The 17,909-nt window shown below is 41.0% G+C and overlaps 1 protein-coding gene and 4 non-coding genes across 5 annotated transcripts; all 5 read right to left on the bottom strand.

The window, feature by feature from the left end:
* Nucleotides 1-4: 4 nt before the first annotated feature.
* Nucleotides 5-5,238, bottom strand: LOC135542065 (guanine nucleotide-binding protein-like 3). The gene is made up of 15 exons (XM_064968693.1): nucleotides 5,130-5,238; nucleotides 4,858-4,916; nucleotides 4,388-4,528; nucleotides 4,149-4,265; nucleotides 3,977-4,069; nucleotides 3,673-3,808; nucleotides 3,466-3,569; nucleotides 3,131-3,281; nucleotides 2,656-2,743; nucleotides 2,198-2,375; nucleotides 1,730-1,872; nucleotides 1,398-1,534; nucleotides 1,167-1,309; nucleotides 851-926; nucleotides 5-576 (listed from the first exon to the last, which is right to left on the bottom strand). The coding sequence occupies exons 1-15, from the start codon at nucleotides 5,140-5,142 to the stop codon at nucleotides 473-475; spliced, it is 1,683 nt and encodes a 560-aa protein (XP_064824765.1). The 5' UTR covers nucleotides 5,143-5,238; the 3' UTR covers nucleotides 5-472.
* Nucleotides 707-782, bottom strand: LOC135542830 (small nucleolar RNA SNORD19). Its single transcript, XR_010456148.1, has one exon. It is a non-coding gene; the product is annotated as a small nucleolar RNA SNORD19 (small nucleolar RNA).
* On the bottom strand, nucleotides 1,603-1,677 carry LOC135542831 (small nucleolar RNA SNORD19). Its single transcript, XR_010456149.1, has one exon. It is a non-coding gene; the product is annotated as a small nucleolar RNA SNORD19 (small nucleolar RNA).
* LOC135542832 (small nucleolar RNA SNORD69) lies at nucleotides 2,507-2,582 on the bottom strand. Its single transcript, XR_010456150.1, has one exon. It is a non-coding gene; the product is annotated as a small nucleolar RNA SNORD69 (small nucleolar RNA).
* Nucleotides 2,958-3,032, bottom strand: LOC135542829 (small nucleolar RNA SNORD19). The gene has a single exon (XR_010456147.1). It is a non-coding gene; the product is annotated as a small nucleolar RNA SNORD19 (small nucleolar RNA).
* Nucleotides 5,239-17,909: the final 12,671 nt, after the last annotated feature.

Here is a 17,909-nt window from a genome sequence, read left to right as displayed (position 1 = left end):
TTGGGAAATTATGGATCAATTTATTTGTTTTGAGGCTATATACAATAATTCACATGGACCTGTACTCATTATACAGGTTACATGCACAGAGACCTTAAACAGTCACTTGATTCTAATAGCCTGTCATGGAAATTCTACACAGGGCCAAATAAGTCAATCTTCACTGTTAATAAAAACTGGAGGTTCTAACAAACTTGATGCATCATCGTACACGTCTGTCGGGCAGTCCGGTTAGAGCTCATACTGGTTACTGACACGTTGCATAGATGTTGCCGGAACCAACCCAATGAACATATTCTGGGTGTTCTGCCAGATGGTCCGTAGGAGAGGGTAATGTCACCTCCCCCTCATCTTTACCAAGGATTATTTAAGCCACTAAAATAAGATTTTCCATCACACAGGTTTACAGAACAGATGGTGCCAGTACAGTTTAGACGTGACAAAATACTTGAGAAACAAAAAGGACAGATGTTCATTTAAAATCTGTGTTGAAGTCATAGGTGTCATCTGTGTAGACTGAGGAGAGGTCAATGTTGACTGGGACAGGAACCTGTAACCTCACCTTGGCTTGTTTGTCTGCAAAAGATAAATAATTTCTTCAGTGACATTGACAACACTTGTTTGAGAATGTGACAGGAATTAAGCGTTGCCCTGAAATACAAAAAAAACTAATTTCACAATAGATTCCAGGCAAGGTACTCCGCCTGGCTCAGCAGTGGATCAGAGTTGGATTAGAAGTCTTCATTTGAAATTCAGACTTGCGTTATTGTCCTCATTTCCACACAGATTAACTCTACATTAACTAGGCATGGAACAGGAATGAAGCTGGTTCTCTTTTTTATTGATTTACTTGTGACTGGTGTCTTTATTTGTGGTTCATCTGTTTCCGCAGTCACTTCCTCAGACACCTCTGTAACCCCACCAGCCTGAAATTAAGAGGAAGATATTACAGTAGTAACTCAGCTTTGCCCTGAAAAGATGTTTGGTTTAGGTGTTTACCAAAAAATGCATTTGATTATTGATTACAGGTGAGGTACTCGCTCAGCAGGGGATCAGAGTTGGATTAGAAGTCTTTACTTTAAAATCAGACTTGCGTTTTTGTCCTCATTTCCATGATAACACAGACTACTTTTATCTGATTCATCGGGTTAAAAATGTTCAGCTACCTCTTTGCTTTCACAGCTACCCTCCATATCTTCCTCAGTGGGCTCTGGAGCAGGTTTGTCCTCAACAGCGTCACTCAGCACTCCGGCGGTGGGGCCTTTAGACAGGAGGACAATGCTGCTGGCCTGGTATGGGAACTTTACACCTGGGAGGAGAGTGGGTCAGTCATCATCACACAACACATTACTGTAAAATGAAACTACTTAGTATTTTCTCTAATAGAATTAACATACTTCTTAGAGTCTCCTCGTTGCCTTTCCGCAACTTGTCCAAGTCCCACCCCTTCTGCATCTCTCTTACAATGTCTTCAGAGAGGTATGGAGGAAGGCTTGGCTTCTCAGGGGCTTTGCAGTGGTAACTCAGCTTTGCACTGAAAATATATAATTTATTGGTATATAAAATAAATATTCTAGTTTCCAGGCAAGGTACTCCGCCTGGCTCAGCAGTGGGATCAGAGTTGGATTAGAAGTCTTCACTTAAATTCAAGAATTGCGTTAATTATCCTCATTTCCCATGCGAACCTGAATATAAATGGGTAACAAATTGTTACGATGACAACACTAACCCTGTCCAATCATTGAGGAAGGTAGAGGCAGCCAGTTCTGTGTTGGGGACTCCACCCTTCTGTAAAAATCCACGCTTCTTGGCAAAAAAGGATAAAAACTCCAGGGAGTTTCTAAAGTCTGGAACATTGTACTGAAGCATTACCTGAAAGACAAAGTCCATGATTACCTATCAGTATGCTCAGAAGAGCTAGGCCTTGATCTTAAACTTGGCAGTAAAATGTCCTTAAACCAGTTTTATTTAACTAGGCAAGTCCGTTAAGAACAAATTCTTATTTACAATGACTGTCTACCCCAGGCCAAACCCCAACGATGCTGGGCCAACTGTGCACCGCCCTATGGGACTCCCATACCACAGCCTGTTGGGATACAGCCTGGGATTGAACCAGGGTCAGTAGTGACACCTCTAGCACTGAGATGCTGCGCCACTCGGGAGCCCAAGTGAGTAGCAGGGATCTCCGCCGTCTCACCTGTTGCTTGTTGCACTGTTTGAGCAGGGTCCTGACGGCCTCTAGAACAGTCTCCTGCTTATCCTCCACCTGGAGACTCCTCAGCGCCATGGCAGCTTTTGGGTTAGACTGGGCTGCCACTATCCCTGGGCTGTCAATCATTTTGACATTCTTAGATATGTGGACGTCTTGGAAGCACCTGCAAGGGTTAGACATCAGGTATGTTAGGTGGGAAGCTTCAAATGACAGTCATGCATTGAGCAAATAGTCAAACACTTGGCTATATCTGTTTTCCTCTGTTTTGCCCTAATTGGCAAGACCCAGATGAAGTGTATGAAGCTCAGTGTTGGATTGAATATAGACTCCACGGTTTTGTCAGATCTTCAACTTCATCACGCTTCATACAACTCCTCACCATCTGCGAATAAAACAGACCCCATCACTATCATGAATTATTAAAATGGTTCTGCTTCACACACCTGGTGATCCCTCTCTGGACTCCTGCATTACAGGCCCTCATCCCCTTCAGGCTGTTGATCAGACTGCTCTTCCCCACATTTGGGAACCCTGAGGGGACAGAGGAGGCCATCAGAGGTGGAAGTCATAGACAATATGCATTTATACTGTGCAGGATAAACCCTTAAAGATCAATCATATTGTCAGGGGTCCTGATATAGCAGACATAATGTGCTAATTTGCAGTCATGATATAATTGATCAAATAAACTGAAAGAACACAAATAAGAGATCAGACATAGGGTACCCAACAGGGCACTGTGATTGCTATGTATGAGATCAGAGTTGGATTATTAGTCTTCACAGACATCAGTAGTTCACATAAATCCTCATCATTTCTCATCCACAACCCTTTAATAACACCACGTGAGAGCCATACTAATCAAGGGAAAAGATGCTGTTCATGTTTGAGTAATGGTTAGGGGAGTAATTTACTTACCGACTAAGCCCACTTTTAGTGAGCCCCCTCTCCCTGTTGCATTTGCATAGTCCCCCAGGAGCTGGAGAAGAATGCTGCTGCCATAACAGGCCACTCCTTTGGTCTGGTCTACTACTCCGTTAAGAGTTGCAAACCTGGCCTTCTTCTCTTGCTGTTTAAAAAAATTAAAAATAAACATGTAAATGCATTAATTATCAATATTCTAATAGTCTACACAGTAATTACCCACATTCTACATTCTGCGCAGGTGACTGAAGCTGGTCATCAATATGGAACCCCCCCAAGTAGTCAGTGAAATTAATCCCACTCAAATATTTGGTACTGCATTTACATACCACTGTTTTGTCCTGTTGTTGCGTGGATGCCTTGAACGCCACAGCAGGGAACTCAAGCTGAAGACACTGTAGCCACTTCTCCACATTCTCTTTAGGGACAAGATCTGAAGGATGGAAAATGTAATTTACGGTATTAAAGTTTAGCTACTTTTTGAAGTTAAACTTAAAATATAGACATAAAAGAATGTTCTCCCATAAGGTTATTACCTATTTTGTTCAACAGTAATAGTAGCTTCTTGTTTCCTTCCCCCTTCAGCACAGCTTCCTCTAGCTGTGGACATCTGCAGCCAAGGGGATCTCTTGCATCTAGGATTTCAACAATGATGTCAGAGGCATCGATCACCTGGAGTAAATATGAGAGTAGCCTAATGAATATTGATTCACTGGGACACTCAGGTAGGGCATGTTTTCATGTTACCTTCTGTCTTGCAGAGCAACTCAGCCAGACAAGGGCTATCCTTTTCTTAACTGGGACTTAATGCCAACAGACATGTGGATGTAATAATCTCACCTTGTTTAATTCTGAACAAAGGTGCTTCTTCGAATTCCTTGGGTCACTTTGTTTCACCATCTGTTTCACAAGGACCTCCTGTGACGGTAACTCCTGTGGAGTTAAAAAGTGGAGTTAAAATAGTGTCAAGTTACACGGAGGGCATGATCTTTGACACACCCATTTTCTTTACCTTTCTAGCTTTCTTCGCTTTAGGGTCTACATCCCTGCTGGCAGAGTTTTCCTTCTTCCTCTTCTGAGCCCGTTCTTGTTGCTTGGCAAGCTTCTTTTTCTCCTTTTCTTCTTCAAGCTGGGTTGGAGAGAAGGTAAAAACAAATGAATCATATACCTAATTATTTTGCCCCCTAAAATATGAAATTGAGGAGCCCACATGTACCTGGATGTTATCCCAAAAACAGTTAATGGCCTCACCTTTGACCTCCTCTGTTCTGCTTCCTTTAGAATATCCTCTTTGAATGGTGCTTTGTTGGGAACTCCAATATCCTTTTTCACTTTTTTGCCAACTCCTTTCTTTTTTGCATCTTTTCTTAGTTTTTTGTTGTGTTCTCGGACCTTAAAACAAACAAATTAGATTAGAAATCATGGCAAGACAAAATCGCTTTCATATATACATTATATATGCACATCTGTCATACAAGATGGCGCCGGCAGAGGCAAAGCTGACATGTATCTCCTAAGCAACTTACAAGCTTTTGCTACACCCGCAATAACATCTGCTAAATATTTGTATGCGACCAATACTCTGATTTTGACACTATCTCCAACAGAGTTAATGTTGGCTACCTATCGTTAACAATGTTTTTTTTCTTTACGTTAGTAATGTATGACATCAGCTAGGAAAGATAGTGGTGACAGAAATGAGTGCAATTCACAATGTTTACCTTTTTCTGTATTTTGTAACGTTTGGAGCAAGACACGCGTTTACTTGCTTTCTTTAACCCTGAAAAACATTAACAAAATTCTAGCCAGGGTTGGCTTCTTAACAACCTAATGCTAGCTAGAGAGCTAACGTTAAGACTGTATAGCCAGCATTGGCAGTCTAACTGGCAATGAAAATGTATTCACCTGAACCACAACAAATACTACATTAATTGTTATTAATACAGAAAAAAACTATGTTCAATCCAAATGTAAAGACTTCAGCTACACTTACCTGGACGCTTCATTGCAGTGCTATAGGTCTGACAATGCGATTACAAAATTCTGCTGCACGTGGAACCAGGAGCTAGCTGTCGGAGGCTCGTCAGCAGCACAAAAAAAGTAGTTCCGGGTCACGGCATTTCCTAAATAAAAGTACCCCCACGTAATACACTATAGGCATATCAATTACATATAGGCTTATAAACAGACGCTAACCAAATTCCCATATCGATCAATGTGATACAATCCTTTTCCAAAGCGTCTGGTCTATATCTTAACATTAAGAAATGTGAACTCATGGCTGTCAAAGATTGTGTGACACCTTCATATTATGGTATTCCAGTAAAATAACTTACATATTTAGGCATAACCATTACAAAGGATCAGAAGTCTAGAGGCTTACTAAATTTTAACCCTCTTATTAAAAAAAAAACCCAGAAGAAACTAAATCAATGGTTACAGAGGGACTTATCTTCAAAAAGGTAGAGTCCTAATAACCAAGGCTGAAGGTATCTCTAGACTAACATATGGTGCTCTGTCTTTATATCTTGACCGTAAAATAAGCAAGGAGATAGACCAGATGCTTTTCAACATTCTTTGGAGAAACCGTACCCATTACATTAGGAAAACTGTTGTAATGAACACTTATGAGAATGGTGGACTGAATTTTCTGGACTTTACTACTTTAAATAATACTTTTAAGATCAATTGGATAAAACAATTCCTAAGAAGACCCACTTCTATCTGGAATTTTATTCCTCATCATGTCTTCTCTACTTTTGGTGGCCTTAACTTCATGTTGTTTTGCAATTATAATATTGACAAAGTTCCCGTGAAACTTTCTGCTTTTCATCGGCAGGTTCTCTCGTCATGGTCCTTAATTTATAAACACAATTTGTCTCCACACAGATATTATATATGGAATAATCGGGATATATTGTATAAAAATACCTCTCTGTTTTTAGAATATTGGTTCCGAAATAATATCCTATTGGTGAGCCAACTGGTAAAGGGTCAGAGGGTCTTTTACTCAGTTATAAAGAATTCTTATCACTTTACAAGGTCCCTGTAACACCTAAAGATTTTGCAATTGTTTTAGATGCCATTCCCTCAGGTGTTGCTTTATTATTCAGGAACACCCAGAAACAGTTTTGCATCTTTTTTTGGCATTGTATGCATGTAAGAACTGTGGCAAGACATCAGTAGGTTTATAATTGAACACATTTATGAAGATTTTACACTAATGTGGAGAGATGTACTGTTTGGATTATTTACAAATAAGCGGAATCATTTTTATGTAATTAATTTCATTACTTTTGGCCAAATTTCATATACACAAATGTAAATTTACAAACAGAAAACCACATTTTCGTACCCTACAAAAAGAAATTGAACTGTATTTTAAGACGGTTAAATTCTCTACTAACAAAAAAGCTGTTAGAATTGTAAGTATATGCATGTCCCTTAAGGTCCTTGTGTAATTGTAATGTGATATTGTACCCCCTAGCTCGATTGTCTATTGTTTGTAATCTATGTATACTTGTGTTCCCTCATGTGCTTTATGTATTGATTTATTAAAAATAAAAAATAAATAATAAATATATATATTTTTTTAATAAAAAAAATATAGGCTTATAAACTAATCTAGGTGCCAAAATAAAAGTGGGGTTGGTATTATTCCCTATCCCACTGGGTACACACTGGCTGAATCAAAGTTGTTTCCACGTCCTTTCAATGAAATTACATTGAACCAATGTGAAAGAGACATTGAATTGATGTCTGTGCCCAGTGGGTAGGGTCTGTAGAATCTCTATGTATGGTGTTATTTCATGAGGGACTGAGGTCTATATACCCAACACGTCCTACTCCATAACAGTAAACGTGCAATGCTGGAATGTGATATTTGTGCAATTTGGTATCACTTTGATTGTGTTGTAAAAAGGATGTAGACTCCGCTACCATTCTATGCAACTCAGAATCATGTAGAGATCAATTACATCCATTGCAAATGGATTATGTCTTAAAGGGGACTGTGAAACATGTATACATTATATTGGTAGTGACAACAAAGTGAAATGAAACAAAAGGGTACAAACAGAGAATGTAAATGAGACTCAGGTACAAACAGTGTTGCCAGCTAATTTTCAGGTTAAGTGGCTAGTGGCAGGTTGATATGTTGCTAAAAGTTGCTAAATTCCGTTGTGATGTCATTGCGTGAAAACGTAAAACTGCGTCATTACGTAGAATACACAATAACGTTACTCAAATTGACTGGCCATCTCTGCAAAAAATATGATTTGACATTTGTTCAGGTACAGACTCCCACTCTTTTCTGTACTTCTGGCTCTACAATTTTGATTGAAACATGTTGATTTGATGTGGTAAGTTCTGTTCAAGATCAAACATTCATTACCAACTATATTCATTGGGTTTCGCTCGTCGAACCCGTGCTACTGCTGCTGCAGTCAGCCAACAATGATTTGCAATTTGCTGAAATTGCTGCTGGTTTGCTGCTGCTGCCTGTGCACGAGCTGAGCGCCCTCTGCTGACATCACTCACATTGCACTTTTGCAGCCAGTCACGTGTGTTGTGACTCAGAGTGTGACAGAGAACATCGTTTTTGTGTAATTTAGAGGGAAATTGCATGAATTTTAGTGTTTGAGTCACTTTTCAAAAGTTGCTAAAAGTTCCAAATACATTTTTAAAAGTAGCTACATTTTTTGCTAGGTGCTGTTTGAAAAAAGAAGTTGCCAGGGTAGTCTGAAAAGTTGCTAAATCTTGTAAAAAAATTGCTAAATTGGTATCACTAGGTACAAAACCTATTGATTGAGGAGAGTTTAACCTTCAGTCGAGAGTTACCTTCAGACGAGTCCCGTGACACTTGTTGGGGTTGTAGAGCAAAACCGAGATTATCTCCCATTTCCACAGTGGAAAATCCCAAATGGTTCCGACGCTATTAACAGAAATTGGCACATCAGCGTTATTGACTTCAGACGAGTCCAGTGACACGTGTGGGTCGTAGAGCAAATAGACGTTTTTGTGAGAAGACCGGTTTTCGGGATGTCTCATGGTGTGACAAACACCGCTGTAGCTCAGCCACCTTCCACCACAGATGCTTCCAGGTGGATGCGACCTGATATATCTAGTTTAAATGGACAGATTTTTATGGGAATGTTTGTGTTATGTTACTTAGATTGACACACCGGTGTGTCAATTGACCAACTTTACATCGGCACATGGAATACTTTTTTCTATATAAGCCAATTTGAAATGTATAGGTCTACAGTGTATTGCATTGGGACCAATATTATGTGTTGCTGGGTATTTATATCTCAGTCCTCCATGAAATAACACCATATATAGATTCTGCACACCCTACTGAGTAATCCCAACCCCACTTTTACTTCGGCACCTATAATAGTTTGTTCTCTATAAACTAGTATGTAATTTATAGGCCTAGAGTGTATTGCATTGAATGGAGTGGGTGGAGTAGAAAGTGCTGCTGTGTATTTAGACTATAGTGCTAGATCAGTACGGTCTGTAGAATATTATGATCTTTACATTCATTTACTTAAGCTTCTCAATGTGCTCCACCTTATAATAGTATTTATTTATTTCACCTTTTATTTAACCAGGTAGGCCAGTTGAGAACAAGTTCTCATTTACAACTGTGACCTGGCCAAGCAAGATAAAGCATAGCAGTGCGACAAAAACAATACAGTTACACAAACAAACATAGTCCATAACACAAAAGAAAAGAAAAATTGAAAGATCTATGTACAGTGTGTGGAAATGTAGGGAGGTAGGCAATAAATAGGCCATAGAGGCGAAAATAATTACAATTTAGCATTAATACTGGAGTGATATGTGCAGATGATGATGTATAAGTAGAGATACTGGGGTGAAAAAGAGCTACGGGTGGGTGTTGCTATGGTGACCAGTGAGCTGAGATAAGACGGGGCTTTACCTAGCATAGACTTATAGATGTCCTGGAGCCAGTTGGTTTGGCGACTGATATGTAGTGAGGGCCAGCCATAGAGGACGAGAGCATAGAGGTTACAGTGCTGGGTAGTGTATGGGGTTTTGGTGACAAAACAGATAGCAAACTGAATGTAGTCTATCACAGTGCCAAGTAGAGTGTTGGGGGCTATTTTGTAAATGACATCGCCAAAGTCAAGGACCGGTAGGATAGTCAGTTTTACGAGGGTATGTTTGGGGGCATGAGTGAAGGAGGCTTTGTTGCGAAATAGGAAGCGGATTCTAGATTTAATTTTGGATTGGAGATGCTTAATGTGAGTCTGGATGGAAAGTTTACAGTCTAGCCAGACACCTAGGTATTTGTAGTTGTCCACATATTCTAAGTCAGGACCGTCCAGAGTAGTGATGCTAGTCGGGAGGGAGGGTGCGGCAATCGGTTGAAGAGCATGCACTTAGTTGTACTAGCATTTAAGAGCAGATGGAGTGTTGTATGGCGTTGAAGCACGTTTGTTAGCACAGTGTCCAAAGAGGAGCCAGATGTATACAGAATGGTGTTGTCTGCGTAGAGGTGGATCAGAGAATCACCAGCAGCAAGACGAGATCATTGATATCATCATTGATATATACAGAGAAAAGAATTGAGCCCTGTGGCACCCCATAGAGACTGCCAGAGGTCCGGACAACATGCCCTCCGATTTGACACACTGAACTCTGAGAAATCTGAGAAGTAGTTAGTGAACCAGGCGAGGCAGTCATTTGAGAAGCCAAGGCTATTGAGTCTGCCGATAAGAACGCGGTGATTAACAGAGTCAAAAGCCTTGGCCAGGTCGAAGAAGACGGCTGCACAGTACTGTCCTTTATCGATGGCGGTTATGATATCGTTTAGGAACTTGAGTGTGGCTGAGGTGCACCCATGACCAGCTCGGAAACCATATTGCATAGTGAAGGAATGGTGGGATTCGAAATGGTCGGTGATCTGTTTATTGTCTTGGCTTTCAAAGATTTTAGAAAGGCAGGGCAGGATGGAAATAGGTCTATATCAGTTTGGGTCTAAGGTGTCTCCCCATTTGAAGACAGGGATGACCGTAGCAGCTTTCCAATCTTTGGGGATCTCAGACGATACGAAAGAGGTTGAACAGGCTAGTAATAGGGGTTGCAACAATTTTGGAGGATAATTTTATAAATAGAAGGTCCAGATTGTCTACCCCAGCAGATTTGTAGGGATCCAGATTTTGCAGCTCTTTCAGAACATCAGCTGTTCGGATTTGGGTGAAGGAGAAGCAAGGGGGGGTGGGAGGGTGCTGAGGTGTTGGCTGTGGTAGGGGTAGCCAGGTGGAAAGCATGGCCAGCCGTGGAAAAATGCTTATTGTAATTATGTATTATCATAGATTTATCGGTGATGACAGTGTTTCCTATCCTCAGTGCAGTGGGCAGCTGGGAGGAGGTGCTCTTATTCTTCACTTTACAGTGTCCCAAACCTTTTTGGAATTAGTGCTACAGGAAGCAAATGTCTGTTTGATAAAGCTAGCCTTAGCTTTCCTAACTGAGTATATTGGTTCCAGACTTACCTGGAGAGTTGCATATTGCGGGGGCTATTTGATGCTAATGCAGAACACCACAGGATGTTCTTGTGCTGGTCAAGGGCAGTCAAGTCTGGGGTGAACCAAGGGCTAATTCTGTTCTTAGTTCTACATTTTTTGAACAAGGCATGCTTATTTAAGATGGAGGAGAGCACTTTGGAAGAGCAACCAGGCATCCTCTACTGATGGGATGAGGTCAATATCCTTCGAGGATACGCAGGCCTTGTTCTCAACTTGCCTACCTGGTTAAATAAAGGTGAAAAAAAAATCTCTGCAGCTGCCAATACAACATCTATTTTCTGTGATTTGTTCCATTTCTTTTGATAATTATGGCTATGAACGCTAAAAATCCAACTTTACTGAAACACGTTTTTTTTCCTATCGCACTCTATTGGCCTCGGCCTACTCACGGGGAGCCTCTTAGGATCCCTCACACTGGACCCATCTTTCTCTACTACTCTCTTCACTGCCTCAGCATACAACAACTTCTGTACTACTCTGATCCTGGCAACCTCGACCTGCCATTCTCTCGCCGGACACTTCTGATCTCCATCACCATGGGTACCCGTACAGTTAACACACACAACGTTTTCCACCGATACGACACATTTGTGTCGTAAAGCTCAACTTTTTATATACTTACAGTACCAGTCAAAAGTTTGGACACCTATTAATTCAAGGGTTTTGTTTATTTTTAATATTTTATACATTGTAGGATAATAGTGAAGACATCAAAACTATGAAATAACACATATGAATCATGTAGAAACCAAAACAAAGTTTGAAAGAAATTGAGATATATTTTATGTGAGATTCTTCAAAGTAGCCACTCTTTGTATTGACAGCTTTGCACATTATGGTATTCTCTCAACCAGCTTAGTCACCTGGAATGCATTTCAATTAACAGGTGGGCCTTGTTAAAAATACAATTGTGGAATTTCTTTCCTTAATGCATTTGAGCCAATCAGTTGTGCTATGACAATGTTGGGGCGGTATACAGTAGATAGCCCTTTTTGGTAAAAGACCAAGCCCTTTTTGGTAAAAGACCAAGTCCATATTATGGCAAGAACAGCTCAAATAAGCAAAGAGGATCAACAGTCTGTCATTACTATAAGACATGAAGGTCAATCAATACGGCAAAACCATCAAGCTCCATTATGAAACTGACTCTCATGAGGAAAGGAAGACACAGAATTACCTCTGCTGCAGAGGATAAATTCATTAGAGTTACCAGCCTCAGATTGCAGCCCAAATAAATGCTTCACAGGGTTCAAGTAAGAGACACATCTCAACATCAACTTCTCAGGGGAGACCTCATGAATCAGGCCACCATGAATTTCTGCAAAGAAACTACTACTAAAGGACACCAATAAGAAGAAGAATATTGCTTGGGCCAAGAAACACGAGCAATGGACATTTGTCCTTTGGTCTGATGAGTCCAAATTGGAGATTTATGGTTCCAACTTCCAACCACTGCGTCTTTGTGAGACAGAGTAGGTGAACGGATTATCTCTGCATGTGTGGTTCCCACCGTGAAGCATGGAGGGGGAGATGTGATTGTGTGTGGGTGGGTGCATTGCTGGTGACAATGTCTGTGATTTATTTAGAATTCAAGACACACTTAACCAGCATGGCTACCACAGCATTCTGCAGCGATACTCCATTCCATCTGGTTTGCGCTTAGTGGGACTATCATTTGTTTTTCGACAGGACAATTACCAAACACACCTCCAGGCTGGGTAAGAGCTATTTGACTAAGAAGGAGAGTGATGGAGTGCTGCATCTATCAATCAAATCAATCAATCAAATGTATTTATAGAGTCCTTCTTACATCAGCTGAAGTCACAAAGTGCTGTACAGAAACCCAGCCTAAAACCCCAAACAATGCAGGTGTAGAAGAACCTGGCCTCCACAATCACCTGACCTCAACCCAATTGAGATGGTTTGGAATGAGTTGGACTGCAGATTGAAGGAAAAGCAGCCAACAAGTGCTCAGCATATGTGGAAACTCCTTCAGGACTGTTGGAAAAGCATACCAGGTGAAGATGATTGAGAGAATACCTAGAATGTGCAAAGCTGTCAGGCTGTGTAAGGGCTATTTGACCAAGCAGCAGACTGATGGAGTGATGACCTGGCCTCCACCCAATTGAGATGGTTTGGGAAAGGGAGATACCTTGTCAGTTGTACAACTGAATGCATTCAACTGTGTCTGTGTCTTCTGCATTTAACCCAACCCTTCTGAATCAGAGAGGTGCAGGGGGCTGCCATAATCAACATCCACGTCTTCGGCGCCCGTGGAACAGTGGGTTAACTGTCTTGCTCTGAACAACAAATTTTTACTTTGTCAGCTCAGGGATTTGATCCAGCAACATATTGGTTACTGGCCCAACACTCTATCCACTAGGCTACCTGCCGCCCCAGACTGCAGAGTGAAGGAAAAACAGCCAACAAGTGCTCAGCATATGTGGGAACTCCTTCAAGACTGTTGGAAAAGCATTCATCATGAACCTGGTTGAGAGAATGCCAAGAGTGTACAAAGCTGTCATCAATGTAAAGGGTGGCTTGAAGAATCTCAAATAATACATTTTTTTAATTTGTTTAACACTTTTTGGGTTACTACATGATTCCATATATTGTTATTTCATGGTTTTGATGTCTTCACTACTATTCTACAATGTAGAAAATATAAAAAAATAAAGAAAAACGAGTAGGTGTGTCCGAAAATGTGAGTGGTACTGTATATAGTTAGGAACTCAGTCTGGGTCCCTATTTACTGTTGACAGTTGGAATAGTACAAATATTAGGATCTTAAATCACTATTTTGTCACTGAGAATATTCCTGTTGAATTTTCCATTGCAGGAAATGCTTCCGGGTTGGATGCGCACTGTGTTAAGAAGCAGTGCGGCTTGGTTGGGTTGTGTATCGGAGGACGCATAACTTTCAGTTGTAGCGATGAGACAAGATAGTAGCTACTAAAAACAATTGGATACCATGAAATTGGGGAGAAAACAGGTTAAAAATTAAACAAAAAAAAAAACAAAAAAAGTCAGACTTGATTTGCCCTAAAGAAAAATGTATCAACCACTACAAACATGTCTGTGACGACTTCCACCAAAGTTGTTCTTTTTCCTTGTTTGGCGGTTCTAGCTGCCACCGATCCATGTTTAATTTTTCCTTTTGTTTTGTCTGTTTTACACACCTGGTTCCCATCTCATGATTATGTTCCTTATTTAACCCTCTGGTTTTCCTTTCTGTTTTGTGCGTGATTGTCTTTCTTGTGTTGGAGTTCGTATCCTGTTTTGTATTTGTTTTATAGTGGGACTTTTGTTCCGTTCTCGGATGGAGTAAATACAGCCGTTTTACTCTTACCTGTGTCCTGCACCTGACTCCTTCGCTATCCTCTAGATTGACAATGTCCAATAATTCAATCCACATAATTCATATTTCCTGTTGCTGCAGGATTATTTATGATCTGTACAATACACAAGGAGGAATTTCGAAACTTGGTTGTCATCAGCAGTTTTTCTCTTTTTATACGTCCCTCACTGACAGTCACTACATTACCCCATGTCAGTAATAAAAAGAGTAAAAAATTGTAACAGTATTTTTTTATTGGGATTTCACAATTTTCATCTACGTATATTAAGAGATGCAACAACAGAGACGAAGCAACAAAAAAAAACAGCAACCACTTACACATACCTGCGTATACACACACACACACACACACACACACACACATACATACAATTCTAGATCAACCCATAGGATCTTTTCAATTTCTTGCAGAACACCAGAAAGGTATCTTTGTATTTTGGTACATGACCATAAACAATGTGTTAGGGTGCCTGTATCAGTTTTGCATTTAAGACGTTGAGGAGAAGAGGACGAGGGGCTAAAAGCATGTCTGTGATTTGGGGATATATGCAATCTGTGTATTTTTCTTATATGGATATGGTTTTTGCATATCTCCAAATGTCCTCCCACATCTCTTCGTCAATAGCAACAGACAATTCTTTCTCCCACACTTGTTTCACCCTCTGTGTGTTGACAGCAGAACATGACCTTAAAGCATCATAAAACAGACTTCCATTCCTCTCAAAACTTTTAGAAAAGGCTGTTGCGCAGCAACTCACTGCCTTCCTGAAGACAAACAATGTATACGAAATGCTTCAGTCTGGTTTTAGACCCCATCATAGCACTGAGACTGCACTTGTGAAGGTGGTAAATTACCTTTTAATGGCATCAGACCGAGGCTCTGCATCTGTCCTCGTGCTCCTAGACCTTAGTGCTGCTTTTGATACCATCGATCACCACATTCTTTTGGAGAGTTTGGAAACCCAAATTGGTCTACACGGACAAGTTCTGGCCTGGTTTAGATCTTATCTGTCGGAAAGATATCAGTTTGTCTCTGTGAATGGTTTGTCCTCTGACAAATCAACTGTAAATTTCGGTGTTCAAGGTTCCGTTTTAGGACCACTATTGTTTTCACTATATATTTTACTTCTTGGGGATGTCATTCGAAAACATAATGTTAACTTTCACTGCTATGCGTATGACACACAGCTGTACATTTCAATGAAACATGGTGAAGCCCCAAAATTGCCCTTGCTGGAAGCATGCGTTTCAGACATAAGGAAGTGGATGGCTGCAAACTTTCTACTTTTAAAATTGGACAAAACAGAGATGCTTGTTCTAGGTCCCAAGAAACAAAGATATCTGTTGAATCTGACAATTAATCTTAATGGTTGTACAGTCGTCTCAAATAAAACTGAAGGACCTCGGCGTTACTCTGGACCCTGATCTCTCTTTTGAAGAACATATCAAGACCATTTCAAGGACAGCTTTTTTCCATCTACGTAACATTGCAAAAATCAGAAACTTTCTGTCCAAAAATGATGCAGAAAATGCTCTACTTTCCGGCTACCCGGATAAAGCACTAAATAAACTTCAGTCAGTGCTAAATACGGCTGCTAGAATCCTGACTAGAACCCATTATTTTGATCATATTACTCCAGCGCTAGCCTCCCTACACTGGCTTCCTGTCAAAGCAAGGACTGATTTCAAGGTTTTACTGCTAACCTACAAAGCATTACATGGGCTTGCTCCTACCTATCTCTCTGATGTGGTCCTGCCGTACATACCTACACGTATGCTACGGTCACAAGACGCAGGCCTCCTAATTGTCCCTAGAATTTCTAAGCAAACAGCTGGAGGCAGGGCTTTCTCCTATAGGGCTCAATTTTTATGGAATGGTCTGCCTACCCATGTAATGTAAGAGACACAAAGTCAATCTCAACCTTTAAGTCTTTCCTGAAGACTCATCTCTTCAGTGGGTCATATGATTGAGTGTAGTCTGGCCCAGGAGTGGGAAGGTGAACGGAAAGGCTCTGGAGCAACGAACTGCCCTTGCTGTCTCTGCCTGGCCAGTTCCCCTCTTTCCACTGGGATTCTCTGCCTCTAACCCTATTACAGGGGCTGAGTCACTGGCTTACTGGGGGTCTTTCATACCATCCCTTGGAGGGGTGCATCACTTGAGTGGGTTGAGTCACTGATGTGATCTTCCTGTCTGGGTTGGCGCCCCCCCTTGGGTTGTGCCGTGGCGGAGATCTTTGTGGGCTATACTCGGCCTTGTCTCAGGATGGTAAGTTGGTGGTTGAAGATATCCCTCTAGTGGTGTGGGGGCTGTGGTTTGGCAAAGTGGGTGGGGTTATGTCCTTCCTGTTTTGCCCGGTCCGGGTGTGTCCTCGGATGGGGCCACAGTGTCTCCTGACCCCTCCTGTCTCAGCCTCCAGTATTTATGCTGCAATAGTTTATGTGTCGGGGGGCTAGGGTCAGTTTGTTATATCTGGAGTACTTCTCCTGTCCTATTCGGTGTCCTGTGTGAATTTAAGTGTGCTCTCTCTAATTCTCTCTTTCTTTCTCTCTCTCTCTCGGAGGACCTGAGCCCTAGGACCATGCCTCAGGACGACCTGACATGATGACTCCTTGCTGTCCCCAGTCCACCTGGCCGCGCTGCTGCTCCAGTTTCAACGGTTCTGCCTTATTATTATTGGACCATGCTGGTCATTTATGAACATTTGAACATCATGGCCATGTTCTGTTATAATCTCCACCCAGCACAGCCAGAAAAGGACTGGCCACCCCACATAGCCTGGTTCCTCTCTAGGTTACTTTCTAGGTTTTGGCCTTTCTAGGGAGTTTTTCCTTGCCACCGTGCTTCTACACCTGCATTACTTGCTGTTTGGGGTTTCTGTACAACACTTTGAGATAACAGCTGATGTACGAAGGGCTATATAAATAAATTTGATTTGACTTAGATTTTCCTTTTTGGAAAAAAAGCATTCTTTCAATGACAGACATATCAGGGTTACCAATTAAGGTGGTGCTCTTCAAAATATAATGTCTTACTTGTAGAAAGCGGAAAAAGCCCTGCTTTGGGAGTCGACATTTCTCGACCATCTGCTCAAATGACAATAAAATATTTTCAAATACTGTAAGTCATTTACTCTGTGTATGCCCTTATTAAGCCAAAAGTTAAAGCCAGCATCCAGAAATCCTGGACTAAAATCTGGGTTGTTAAGAATTGGGGTCAGCGCAGAGGTTAGTTTGGACCTTCCCAGGAACCGTTGAACTGACCTCCATACTTTGTGTGTGTTGCGACGAGCAAACCTGTATCCGGGAGCGTAATCATAGCCTCAAATGCATTAGCATAATGCAACGGACATAAATACCCCTAGAAACTTTTCCTATTCATGAAAATCGCAAATGAAATGAAATAAATATATTCAAACACAAGCTTAGCCTTTTGTTAACAACACTGTCATCTCAGATTTTCAAAATATGTGTTACACAAATGCTTGTCTAGCGTTGGCTGTAAGTTTATCGTGGCATAATGCTATGCTAGGCTCTGCTGGCAGCAGGCAACATTTTCAAGAAAATAAGAAAAGCAACCAAATTAAATAATTTACCTTTGAAGAACTTCAGATGCTTTCACTCAGGAGACTCCCAGTTAGATAGCAAATGTTCCTTATTTCCAAAAAGATTATTTTTGTAGGCGAAAAAGCTCACGTTTCTTCACCATGCTTGGCTGAGAAATTGACCGAAAAATGCTACAACTATAACGCCAAACTTTTTTCAAAGTTGCTCCATAATATCGACAGAAACACGGCAAACGTTGTTTCGGATCCATCCTCAAGGTGTTTTTAACAAATATATTCGATAATATATCCGT

Source organism: Oncorhynchus masou, chromosome 6, assembly GCF_036934945.1.
Source record: "Oncorhynchus masou masou isolate Uvic2021 chromosome 6, UVic_Omas_1.1, whole genome shotgun sequence".
Taxonomy (NCBI): Eukaryota; Metazoa; Chordata; class Actinopteri; order Salmoniformes; family Salmonidae; genus Oncorhynchus; species Oncorhynchus masou.
The sequence above is the reverse complement of the archived record's forward strand: the minus strand, read 5'-3'. Positions and strand labels throughout refer to the sequence as shown.

Bases quoted from the DNA above. Each gene is read 5' to 3' on its own strand.
- LOC135542065 (XM_064968693.1), bottom strand. The intron at 1,310-1,397 runs GTATGTTAATTC...CTCTCCTCCCAG, and splicing joins CAACGAGGAGACTCTAAGAA to GTGTAAAGTTCCCATACCAG. The intron at 927-1,166 runs GTAGCTGAACAT...TCTTAATTTCAG, and splicing joins GTAGCTGTGAAAGCAAAGAG to GCTGGTGGGGTTACAGAGGT.